The 12,044-nt window shown below is 45.6% G+C and overlaps 1 protein-coding gene across 1 annotated transcript; it reads left to right on the top strand.

Annotated features, from left to right (window-relative positions):
* The first annotated feature begins 6,181 nt into the window (after window positions 1-6,181).
* Window positions 6,182-10,845, top strand: LOC123059362 (B3 domain-containing protein Os03g0620400). The gene is made up of 9 exons (XM_044481943.1): window positions 6,182-6,317; window positions 6,785-6,859; window positions 7,632-7,721; window positions 7,830-8,289; window positions 8,360-8,559; window positions 9,280-9,661; window positions 9,780-9,860; window positions 9,980-10,191; window positions 10,295-10,845. The coding sequence occupies exons 3-9, from the start codon at window positions 7,644-7,646 to the stop codon at window positions 10,583-10,585; spliced, it is 1,704 nt and encodes a 567-aa protein (XP_044337878.1). The 5' UTR covers window positions 6,182-6,317; window positions 6,785-6,859; window positions 7,632-7,643; the 3' UTR covers window positions 10,586-10,845.
* The last annotated feature ends 1,199 nt before the right edge of the window (window positions 10,846-12,044 follow it).

Genomic DNA, 12,044 nt, shown 5'->3' with positions numbered 1-12,044 from the left:
TGCGAAATTTCGGCGGTCAGATGTCTAGCCTCTCTCAGCTTCTTGATGTCCTCCTCTGTGACAGAGGAAGGCATCCACCGACCTTGGAGGTTGGATACGGACATGGTTGAAGGTCCGAAGCGCCTGACCTGAGCCTGGGGTGTTGGAACTCAAGGTGGGGGAAGGATTCGATTGAGCGCGAGAGGAAAAAGGGACATATCTTGGCCTCTTTATAAAGAGAGTGAATGTCAAGCGTCCTCTCGCGGCCGTTTTGGACTTGCCTAAAATTGAGGAGTCATGCCAACGGGCACGAGTAGGTTACCCACGTCTGTATTGATGAGAATCCCGTAATAAGGGGGACACGATCTCTGCTTCGACAAGACGTGTCAAGAAAACCGCCTCGCGATATGTGCGGTGCTGGTTGAGAAAAGTGGTTCGAATAATGACTGGGCGATGACGTGACGTCGTGCTATCAAAACACGTCAGCAGATTAGATTTGTGGAAATATTATTCTCTCTACGGTGGTATGCAGAAATTATTTTGCAGGGGCGGACACTATCCTTGGGTCCAAAATCTTCTATGGAGTATTCGGAGGAGGAACCCGCCTTGCAATGCCGAAGACAATACTGCGCGCCGGACTCATCGTCATTGAAGCCTGGTTCAGGGGCTACTGAGGGAGTCCTGGATTAGGGGGTCTCCGGACAGCCGGACTATATCCTTTGGCCGGACTGTTGGACTATGAAGATACAAGATTGAAGACTTCGTCCCGTATCCGGATGGGACTCTCCTTGGCGTGGAAGGCAAGCTAGGCAATACGGGTATGTAGTTCTCCTCCCTTGTAACCGACTCTGTGTAGCCCTAGCCCCCTCCGGTGTCTATATAAACCAGAGGGTTTAGTGCGTAGGACAATATACAATCATACCATAGGCTAGCCTCTAGGGTTTAGCCTCTACAATCTCGTGGTAGATCAACTCTTGTAATACTCATATCATCAAGAACAATCAAGCAGGACGTAGGGTATTACCTCCATCAAGAGGGCCCGAACCTGGGTAAACATCGTGTCCCCTGCCTCCTGTTACCATCAGCCTTAGATGCACAGTTCGGGACCCCCAACCCGAGATCCGCCGGTTTTGACAACTCCAAAGACGATGCCTTCAAGAAGGTCACGACCATTGATAGCCACCACCATCTGATCATGAAGATCATGTTTTCACCTAGAGCATCATGAAAGGAGTGAGAAACACCGCGACGGAGCTGTAGGGAGGACAAAGACGTCCACGAAAGCCACCGCCGTCGGCCAGTACACAGACTCGGCAAGTGATGGACCCCGGTGCTCATACTCCTCCGTCGCATCCCAGCTTCACCAACCACATGCAACCATGACGCCATAGCCATATAGATGGCCACAAGGGAGCCCTCCCGCGTCGTGCACCACAGGCCCGCCGCAAGGGCCCAACCAGGCAACAGGCACACACATTGAACCACTACCGCACTGGCCCCCGCCAGCGAGCCACGACAAGGGAGGCCGTCCGTGACCCGCAGCGCCAGGGGCGGATATGGACACACCACGACGAAGCAACAACCGCCACCACCAACCTCCAGCCCGCACCACCTCCATGCCACCCGTCGCACGAACGCCATGCCATCATCGCTGGCCAACTCCAGAGCGCTGCTGCGTTGCAGTGCCTGGCACCGAGCATCGCATCCTTGCCTGACACTTTCGGCATGGGTCGCATCCCCCACACGAGGAAACGAAGGAGCCAGTCGCCGGCGTCACATCCCCCGCACGAGGAAACGAAGGAGCCAGCCGCCGGCGACGACCATGTTAGAGTTGTGTCGAATATTATGTTGGCAACGGTTACATCATGTGTCTATCCCGATATATATGAGAGGCCTAGGATACAAGTGTCCTATTAGGACACAACTCTTATCCTGTCTACACACAGTCTAAAACCAAGTCCAACTGTAACCTACCTTGTACAATAATATTCGACATAATTCTAACAAACTCCACCTTGGCGAATATTCTTCACCACCTTGAATTCATCAATGCGTCGAACCTCCATATACATTGGACTTGAGATACGCCATGAGCACCGCTGCTACTCCCAGACTCCATGTGACTCCACCTGCAATTGTAGTCCCTTCTCGTCTTGTTCACAGTCAACACTCGAGCAAAATTAAGTTCCTCAATACTCTACTTTGTGCTCCTAATTTCCGGAGAATCCGTTCAACGCCATCACACACTGACCACTGTCTGCATGAAAATGAACAACTCACATATTGGACGCCACATATAAGAGTTACATGAACTCAAGTCACCGCTCTTTCTTGACTGCCTTTCTGAAATTTGAAGGAATTTCACTGTCGCCTTGTGTCACCCTGAGTCAAATTAACAGTTGTCTCACCTTTTCCCCCGGATAGTCTTTGACATGTCCCACAGCTATAGCGCTCCGCCTCCTTCTGTACTTGTCATCCGCACTTTGCCATGTGCACTGAACACCACAGAATATACGGCCATGTACTCTCTCAACTATTGACAATTTCAGACTCTTCGCCACTTTCTCAGATTCTTCATGGTCAACTCCTGTCCATCTTCCGGCAACGATAGACCCAGTCACCAACTTGAATCTTGTACTCGTCAACACTGCTTCAGCACCCCCTGCACAATCTGTCTGGCCACATGTCTGACCACCAGTGCCTTGGCCTGTCGTTGTGTCTCGTGCTTACCGCACGCCTCGCCGCTATCATCGCGTCGAGCCTCTGCTGTCCTGGTCGAGTCTCCCGGGTAGCTAGCCCACACTGCCTCAACCCCCACTGCAGAGAACCACCGATCATCACCGACCGGTGCCGAGTATCACGTCTCCATCAGACCACTGGGCCCCAGTCCACCCCGCGTGTCTCTCGCTATCCCGCTGAAATAGGCTTCGACTCTCCATGCATTTACGCCGTAGCCCCTCCATCAGCTCAGAATGTAGCCATCCATCAGACTCCAGCTCCACCTTCAACATGACTCCATGTAGGATAGACACACGATGTAACCAATGCCAACATAATAGCACAGGCACACAGGGGGAGCCGGCGGTGTGTGCCGGCGCCCGGGTGGCCGGTGTGCGTATTATAGAGGTGTCACGGAGAGGAGCGCCCATAGTCAGGCCCCGGGAATGTAGCCATGACGGTGAACCTCGTTAACAAATCTCGGTGTCGTGCCTTGTGTGATTGCCTGGTCATCGGTAGATCGACGGAGCGCCTTGGATTTATTCTAACAGACCAGGCTTCGCTCACTCGCGCCCCTGCTGGCGGCGAGGGAAGGAGGGAGTGGAGGAGGGGGGGCCCAACGGCGACACTAGTGTTGGCCTCCTGGACGCTCGCAGGAGCATCGCCGGAGGAAGGGAAACAGGGCCGGCCCTAGGGGGGGGGGGGGCGAACGGGGCGGCGGCCCCGGGCCCCCAAAAGTCAGGGGGCCCCTCCCAGGTATACGTACATAGATAAGTATACTTCGAGTTAAAAAAATGAAGCCAAAGACCCAAAGTCAGCGACGCCTCAGCCCTCAGCCTAGGAAAGAAAGAGAGATGTGGGCATTGCCCATGTTTCAACCACGTACAGGCACAGTGCGTGCACAGGAAAGGAATCGCTTGATTCAGGGTTTCCTTTTCCTTCGGATCGGTCGTTCTTCCGCTGACTGCTGTTCGTTTAATCGCCGTTTTGAACTCTGCGTCTCTGCGGCCTCCTACGAACGAGGAACGACGGAACGAAACGCCGACTGCAGCAGGCAGGTACGTCTCTCCTCGTGCCCTCTGCGGCTCTGCCGTCTGCCCTCGCCTGTTCTAGTGTTCTTTGTTCCTGTTTTTTTTTAATCATGATTCCTGAATCAACAGGTCAATAGGAAATTGTAGGCTGGGCGATCAAATCTTTGAGGATTGAACACATATAGCCAGATTAGATTACAGAGAGAAGGTACTATATTGTGCCCCGCCAAATTTTGTCATGATATTAGATGAAGATCATCTGCAATAATCTAATATTTTAATTAGCTTTCTGCTAATTGTTCCTTTCAATTTCAGCAAGGTCATCGGGCTTCGGGTAAAAAGTATCCATCCGGAAGTCTTAGAAGAGAAAAGAAGAAGGAAGCAGATGAGGAGAAAGAGGCAATGAAAGGATCTCTTTTTAAATATTATAAGAGCAACACAGGCACTTCAAGAAATCCAGAGGAGTTGGTGATAGTTCTCGCGGATGATCAAACTAATGCCAATCGGGAAGATGATGGTCATACCCCTACAGAAGACGATGTTGACATCGACATGGATGATACCAATGTGAGTGATCATGAGCCTATATTTAATTCATCTGCGACAGAATCTGCTAGTGTTGATGAGGAGCCGGTTATTACTGTGGATATTTATGATCCAAGCAATTGGGGTAGTCTTGATAACAAAGCAAGGGACATATTAGTGGAAAAGGGGCCTAAAGGGAAAGAAGAAAACACTAAATATCCTTTGGATGAAACTTTAAGATATTTTTCGTATAGCCATTACTCAAGAAAAATGAGCAATGGAGAGGTGCGTGATAGAAGATGGTTAGTTTTTTCAAAACACGCAAAGAAAGTGTTTTGTTTTTGCTGTAAGCTTTTCAATTCTGATAAATGCAAGAGTGCATTGGGGCATGATGGGTTTTGTGATTGGCAGCATATTAGTGATATTAGTGAGAGACTGAAAGAACATGAAGCTACTGTTGACCACATTACCAACATGAACTCTTGGAATGAAATGAAAATTAGATTGAACAAGCATGACGATTACTAGTTATACATTTAAACTAAGGGCCCTGGATTGTAGTTTCGTCCCGGGCCTCTGAAATTTCAGGACCGGCCCTGAGGGGAAAGCGAGGTGTATCGGGTATTTTGGATCCAATGAAAAATCAGATGTGGTCATTTTATGATATATATTTTTAAAACCGGTCTATCTTGTGCTAATTTTTTTGAAAAGGCCCAAATCTGTCAATTTTCACCGCGAGTTGCTACTCCTAAGGAGCTACTCCCCTGCCAGCCGACGCAAGCATTCCACCTGCCGCACCTACATCAACACTCTGACCGCTTCCCCTCCTCGCCGACCAAACCCAGCAGGCCTCCGGCCGCTCGGATGATCGGCGGCGGGATATACGCTGGGTGTCGTGCTCTCCGTCCTGGGCCCGACGGCTTCGGATGCATCGGCCGTGGGGACAGGGATCTCGCTTCCATCCCGACCCCGCGCTAGCTCGTCGTGCCTATGTACAGCTACAACCTCCCCATCCCACTGACTCCAAACGGTGATGATTCGGCTGTGCTGGGGCATCGTGGATGGGGACGGTCGGCGGGGACGGCCAAGGGTGGAAGCAGAGTCATGCGCGGTGGGCATTCGCATCCTCCTCCTGCTTGTATTTTTTCTTCTTCTCCCTACCGGCATGTCCACGGTGGATTATCTCATAGTAATTACTGTACATTGGTTCTGGCTGGAATCCTTGCATAATACCAGCGGAATCTTCCGGATTGCAGGCAATGACACCCAGTAGCCGGAGTATGTGTGACTAGAAATTATTCACTGGTTCTATTACGGTATTAGCTGGTACTTGTCACTGCTTTAGTCGATAATTCGAGAATATGGGAGGCAATAATATGCATCTTTTCGAGAAAATAATCAGCAGTATTTTTCTCTGATGTGATGTGCACAACCATTTTGATATATGTTCGGACTGGATTATATAGCTGCTGGTAATGTCTTGGTTGTGTACACAGTGATTTTCATTAGCTAGCTTAACAGGGTGTAAACTTCCAGAATTGGTTCTTACCATGCTGCTTTCTAGTTACTAATAAAGGTAGACACATCTTCTGAAATGAGTTAGAATATAAATGAGTCAACGGCATGCATTGATTGATGCAGAGACCAGAAGTTTAATCTCCTTTTCAAAAAAGAAGACACCTGCAATATCCTTTCAATCTGGAGTAGTATTTTGCCTGAAATTTTCAGGTTCAAGCTCAGATGTAAAAGTAACATTATATATAGTTGAAAACACACAAGAAATATGCTACTTTTTCACCCGTGACCAAGCTACCTTTTCACCCAGTTGTCTGAGATTCTCCCACTTTTTTGGTAAATAGTATCGGGAAGACGAAGAGTGAGAATAGAATCTCTCTGAGTTGTCTGAGATTCTCTGAGTTGCCTTGGGAATACGAGAAGCCTAAGTGCAGCGCAGGCTCAAATGACAGCTCTATACTGTTGGCATGTGTGTGCCCTTGCAGTCCCTGGATGCTCTCTCCATAAGTAAGACCGGAACAGCATACCACTCTACCTCCAGCACCACCGGTGAGCTTCTTCTGGCAAGTGACCCTCTTTGTTTGCAAGTTACTCATATCCTCTCTTCTTCCACATCTGCATGGAGCAATAGTATTTGTTCTTAGTTTCATTGTTGTTTTGCTTTATTTTTATTTCTGCTGGTTTTCAGAAGCTGGTTGGTAGGATATAGCACAAAGCAGTCATGTTGTCCTACCATGATATGAGTTTCAGAAACTGAATGTTCTATGATTGCTTACCATCAGTGTTTCTTTTCTGTTCTAAGAGACATCAGTGGTTGATTCATATTAGATCTGCATTTTATCCCCCTAGTAGCATCACAAATGGAGCCTAGTAGTCAATAGATCCAGTCAGAAAATTATTTTCCCTATGATAGATTTGCATTTTTTGCATACTCTCTCATGTAGTACATGGTAACCATGGTTCGACAGCACCAGCTCTGATTGAGCACACTGTTCATATTTGTTCATCTTGTACAGCCAGGAGTGGACAAGACAGGGTGGGAGCGCCACCACGTACGAGGACAGAGGAAGACGACCATCGAGGCGACGCAGGTAACTCAGTTGTAAAAAATCTCCATGTCTAGCACATTTTGCACTATCCAATTCATGCTGCTGCCAAATCCAGCATGGAGTCTATACATACTGTCAAAATCAAGCTCATGCCTGAAACATTTAAGTTTGCATATACTTAGTATTTTTTCTACAAGCACCAAATGCATGTATCCTAATCAATGTTTTAAATAGCGGGCTATGGAAAATAGCGGCGGGCCTCCAAATCAGCTATAACGGGCTAAAGCGGGCTATTTATGAAGGCAGTCATTTAGTGGCACCCTGCTGAAAAGGCTATAGCGGGTTATAGCGAAGCTATAGCCGGCTATTTAAAACTATGATCCTGATTCATGAATCATATATAAAGATGCCTGAAGCATCAACTTTGCATATATTCAGAGTGCACACAAACACAATGGTCAGTTGCATTTGCATATGCGCATAACTTTAACTTGCAGATCTAGCATACATGCACAGCATAAATGTTCTTCTCACAACATTTAGTCCAAGTACAAAACGTTTGGTCCTAGCACCCATGGTCACACCTGAAATTCAGTCCCAGCACTGAGCGCACAGGCTTGCATCTGCTCATACCCCAAATTTGAGTAACAAAAGTGGGCTATATTTTCAATGCCCCAAATAACATGGGGCTTATGCTGACCACAAACGGCATGACCTTTACTTTTGGATTTGGGAGAGGGCATCATAACTGATCTTGAATGATTTTAGGGTATCATTAGTTATGCAAACACATGATATATGGTTCGTTTTACAGGACTTATTCAAGATGAGTGATCCATGTGAATGCTGCCAGATCAAGCTTAAGTTTCTAAGGCAGATCAATGGCAACTTCATGCACAGCCTGGTTAGCTATTTCTGCCTTTCCTAATTTCCTAATTCAGTGGGCTGTCCGATGTTTTTCGAGTTTTTTTGTTGCCTCAAACAGTTTTTGCACCATTCCTTCTTGTTACAGGTCATACCGGAGTGGTTTGTGAACCAATTTGGAGGAAAGATCTGGAGAACTGTCAAACTAGAGTCCCCTAATGGTAACGTCTATGATGTTGGAGTTACCGAGAATATGAACCGAACAATTTTGAAGTCTGGATGGGCATCATTTGTTGATGCCAATAAAATAGAAGAAAATTATTCACTGATGTTTCGTTACCTTGGAAACACCCGCTTCAAGGTTACAATATTCGATTCCAGTGGTAAGCAGAAAGCGTCGTGCTGTGCTAGGATGGGAACTGCTGCTTCTGATGTTAGGAACCCAAGCACATTTGATGTTGATAATTCTAGTAGTTCTTGTGGTGGTACTACTCAGTCTTCACCAAGTGAAAGATCAGATTCAGATGGAAGCCAAAAGGAAAGCTCGTACGGTTATAAAAAATCAGCAAAGAAGGCTGCAATATCAGATTCTTCTGAGGAATTATCAGGTAAGTTGTGTACTGGGATTATTCAGTTACCTCCACCAAATGTCCTCTTACTGTTGAAACTTATTTACAGCTGAAGACAGTCTATCTAGAGACAATTTGGTGGAGTCATATGATGTACAGGTGCATTTGAATGACTATGTCTTATCAGGGAAATGTGATCTTACAGTAGCACAGGAGGCAAAAATACAAGCACTTGTAGAGAAAATTCGATCTGAAATCCCGGTGCTTGTTGTACAGATGAAGAAGACCAGCGCAAACTTTGGTAATCTGGTATGGTAGTTTTATCATCCGCATTTCTTATGAACTGCTTACCTTCTGTAGCTACTCAAAGTTTCTAGTTATGAACTTATGATCGTTACTATTTCGGAAAGACGGTTTCGTTCGAAATATTTCGGTATTTTCAAATTTCTTTTCTAAATACGTTTGAACCTCTGTTAATACATGGCCCTTCGCATAGCCCAGTGGTAGGCAATTGTTCTAATACCTCTAAGGTTGAGGGTTTGCTACTCATTTTTGCATTGTTTTGTCTTCTTATTCAGCCTTATTCCTGATGTAGAATATTTTTGCAAAACAAATGCGTTGCTGAGATCCGAACCTGAGTCTACAAAGTGGATATATGGAAAGCACCATTGGATGTATGAGTTTTTTGAATAGAATTATTGCTACAACACTAATGTATCCAATTGCTCAAATTCAAATTTATCTAAATTTTATTTCACATTTTAAGAAAATTCGCAAATTTTGATGGTTTTAAGGTTGAGTGAAATTTTCTTAGTTTCAAAATTCTAGATCTAGGTTCTGGTTCTAACCCCAACAAGCCTCTGAAGGATATGGTTGCAATAAAATCTATATCTACATTACTAAATCAGTATTATTGTTGCCTTATCAGTTGAAGCCATGTGTATGACAGTCATAGAGTATTGTGTACTTCGTCTGTCAGATAAAACAGCTCAACAGTATCACCATCTACTCTATCTTCTTTTCAATTAGATAATACGTAAGGACTACGCACTCAAGTACTTCCCATGTGAAGCTACAAATATCATACTTCAGCTGCCTAGGAAGAACAAGGAATGGAAGTGCAGATTTAATCCAGGTCGGCGCAACCTTTATTTGGGCTACTTTGTCCATGACAACTGTGTTCAAGAGGGAGATATCTGCCTCTTTCAGCCAATAGCAAAGGTTAAGGAAGGAAGATTTACCATAATTGTCCATCTTCTTCACAAAGAGAGCGTTCGTCGTTCCCCTGGCGGAACAGCAGGGATGACACACACGGCTACCGACAGAAGAACAAGCGCAAAGACGTCCTTAACAGCCCGTGTTAAGAAGACGTCCTTAACAGCCCATGTTAAGGAGGAACCAGCCACCGATGGTATGGCACACACTGCACATAAGACATCACATATGCTAAAATTTAGGGGTCACATTTCACATGAAAAGTATATTTTGTTTTCATCAATTCAGCCTGATTCTATTGAAAACCTATTCAGGCGAACATAAGACTACTGACAGAAGGACAGGCGCAAAGACGACGTTAACATCCCGTGTTAAGGAGGAACCAGCTACCGATGGTATGGCACACACAGCATACAAGACATCACAGATTCTAAAATTTATGGGTCACATTTCATATGGAAAAAAAAGATTTAGTTTCATCTATTTAGCTTGATCCTTTTAAAAACCTATTCAGGTGAAGATACTTCATCTTTGAGACCTGAAGAGGATGGAGACAATTCTGAGGGAGCTTCTGAGACCCCCTTCGTACTGCCAGAAAGAGCCTCTATAACGCCAGCACAGGAGCAGAAAGTGCGGGAGAAAGTAGAAGCCTTTGAGTCGACAGTACCAGTTTACGTCGCGATCCTGAACAAGTGCAATGTTGCTCGGAAATCCGGCATGATAATAGTAAGTTCAGTAAATACAAAATATGCCTATCAGTTCCTCAACAATAAATTTGCCTATCTGCATCTGTGTCACTAACATCCTCCCCGCATATGCACATAAACAGACCATGGGCAAGCAGTACGCGTTAAGATATCTCCAAAAACAGTACTTTACCGGGCATCGTGGAAAGAAGAATGTGATCAGTCTGGTGCTTCAGCGGGAGGGGAAGAGTAGGATGTGGGACACGGAGCTGCGACGCGGGATTGATCGTATGATGATCTGTAAAGGATGGGTTGCTTTCGCCCGTGGCAACCACCTGCAGGTGGGTGACCTCTGCCTCTTCAAGCTGATGGAGAGCGAGGAGCCGCTGAAGATGATGGTTTACATCATTCGCCGTGAGAAGTGCTTAGATTGAGTCATGGTTGGGCACTTGGGCTCTTGCTATTCTGATTATCTCTAAATGATTGGGAGAGGAAGGAACTTGTTTATTTATCTACTGTCAGAGGTTATCTCAATGGGTTATTAGTTCTGTGTGCGCCTTGTTATTATCTAGACTCTGAATGACTTTGGATGGTCAAGTATGAACTACTAGTTATGTGGTTCTGATGAGTTCTGTCAGCACTTTGTTATGTAGGGTAACTATGGGGTTAAGTTAATTTGAACAACTTATAATTATGTGTTGCTGTGGTTTGAGGGCATATGTTTTTGCATGACTGATGCATTTTCGCTTGAGCTGAGAAGGTTAAGGCCTCTTTGGGTCGCATGAAGAACAAAATGAGGTTCGACTCTTTCAAGAACTGAAGGCCTACAAGCCACCGTGGAAAGAACAATTTGACATATGTATGGAAAGTCACTACAGTACAAGCCACCGTTCCAACGCGTTAGCGCTCCAGACCGACATTGTATCGGTCAAGATACGCAGCATATATACCCATAACCGGATGCATATGCACGCAAGAACCTAGTGAGAAATGTATATGCGTCTGAAGAAACAAACTAGTCACTTCTGGGAGGCAAACGAATATATTTTGTTTTTCTAGAGAAAGAAAATGCGGACATATAGAATACACAAGAGACATCAGGTGTACTAGAAACGGAGCATCCATATGGGAAAAAAAATGGGGAAATAGAATCACTGAAAAAAATAGCAAGCTGTAGCGAGGCTAATAGCACACTATAGCATGTAGAAAATTGTCTCGCTAAATATATTAATGTACAATGTCTCACTAATAGCACACTATAGCGCACTTTAGCATACTATAATAGCACAATTTAAGGGACGGTGCTATTCTGTATAGCGCGCTATTTCTTTTCCTTGCATATAATGCAATATAAACTGAGCATCCACACCTAGAAAATCAGAAAATCGGTTGTCTGGAGTGATAAGTCTTGTACTCTTTGGAAGAACCCCCTCCAAGTATGAGTTTCGCAAGTGTAGTTTCGCAAGTGATAAGTGTAGTTTTGTATGAGTTTCGCAAGAATTAGTGAATTGCCCATATGGATGAGCACAGTTTGCAAAACAATATTTCATAAAAGAATGCCGTTTAAAAAAATATTTTCCCTGAATTTTGTCGCCTCCCCTTTCTCTCTCTGTTCCATAAAAATTTATCTCATCGTGAGACCATTGGAGCATTGCTATGAGGCCGTCGGGACGGTGCTACATTCCACTCTCTTTCGCCACTGTTAGATCTCGTTGGTGAGTACTTTCCCGCTACCTTGCAGCAGACTGCCATGGAAGCACCTCCCACAAGCGGTTATTGTCCAATTGGCACTATGCATCTCCCCATGCAAACATGAGGAGAGAGGCCGGTGGTCGCGCTGCAAGATGGGACAGTGATGTTTGGATGGCTGTTGCGAGAGGCACCACACCCCTG

Source organism: Triticum aestivum, chromosome 3A (assembly GCF_018294505.1).
Source record: "Triticum aestivum cultivar Chinese Spring chromosome 3A, IWGSC CS RefSeq v2.1, whole genome shotgun sequence".
NCBI classification, from domain to species: domain Eukaryota; kingdom Viridiplantae; phylum Streptophyta; class Magnoliopsida; order Poales; family Poaceae; genus Triticum; species Triticum aestivum.
This window is presented reverse-complemented; position numbering and strand designations above follow the sequence as displayed.

What these genes read in the sequence shown, in the direction of transcription:
- LOC123059362 (XM_044481943.1), top strand. Translation starts at nt 7,644, where the DNA reads ATGAGTGATCCATGTGAATGCTGCCAGATCAAGCTTAAGTTTCTAAGG. An exon ending in TTCTTCTGAGGAATTATCAG is followed by an intron (nt 8,290 to 8,359) that starts GTAAGTTGTGTA and finishes ACTTATTTACAG; the next exon opens with CTGAAGACAGTCTATCTAGA. An exon ending in GGAGGAACCAGCTACCGATG is followed by an intron (nt 9,861 to 9,979) that starts GTATGGCACACA and finishes AAACCTATTCAG; the next exon opens with GTGAAGATACTTCATCTTTG.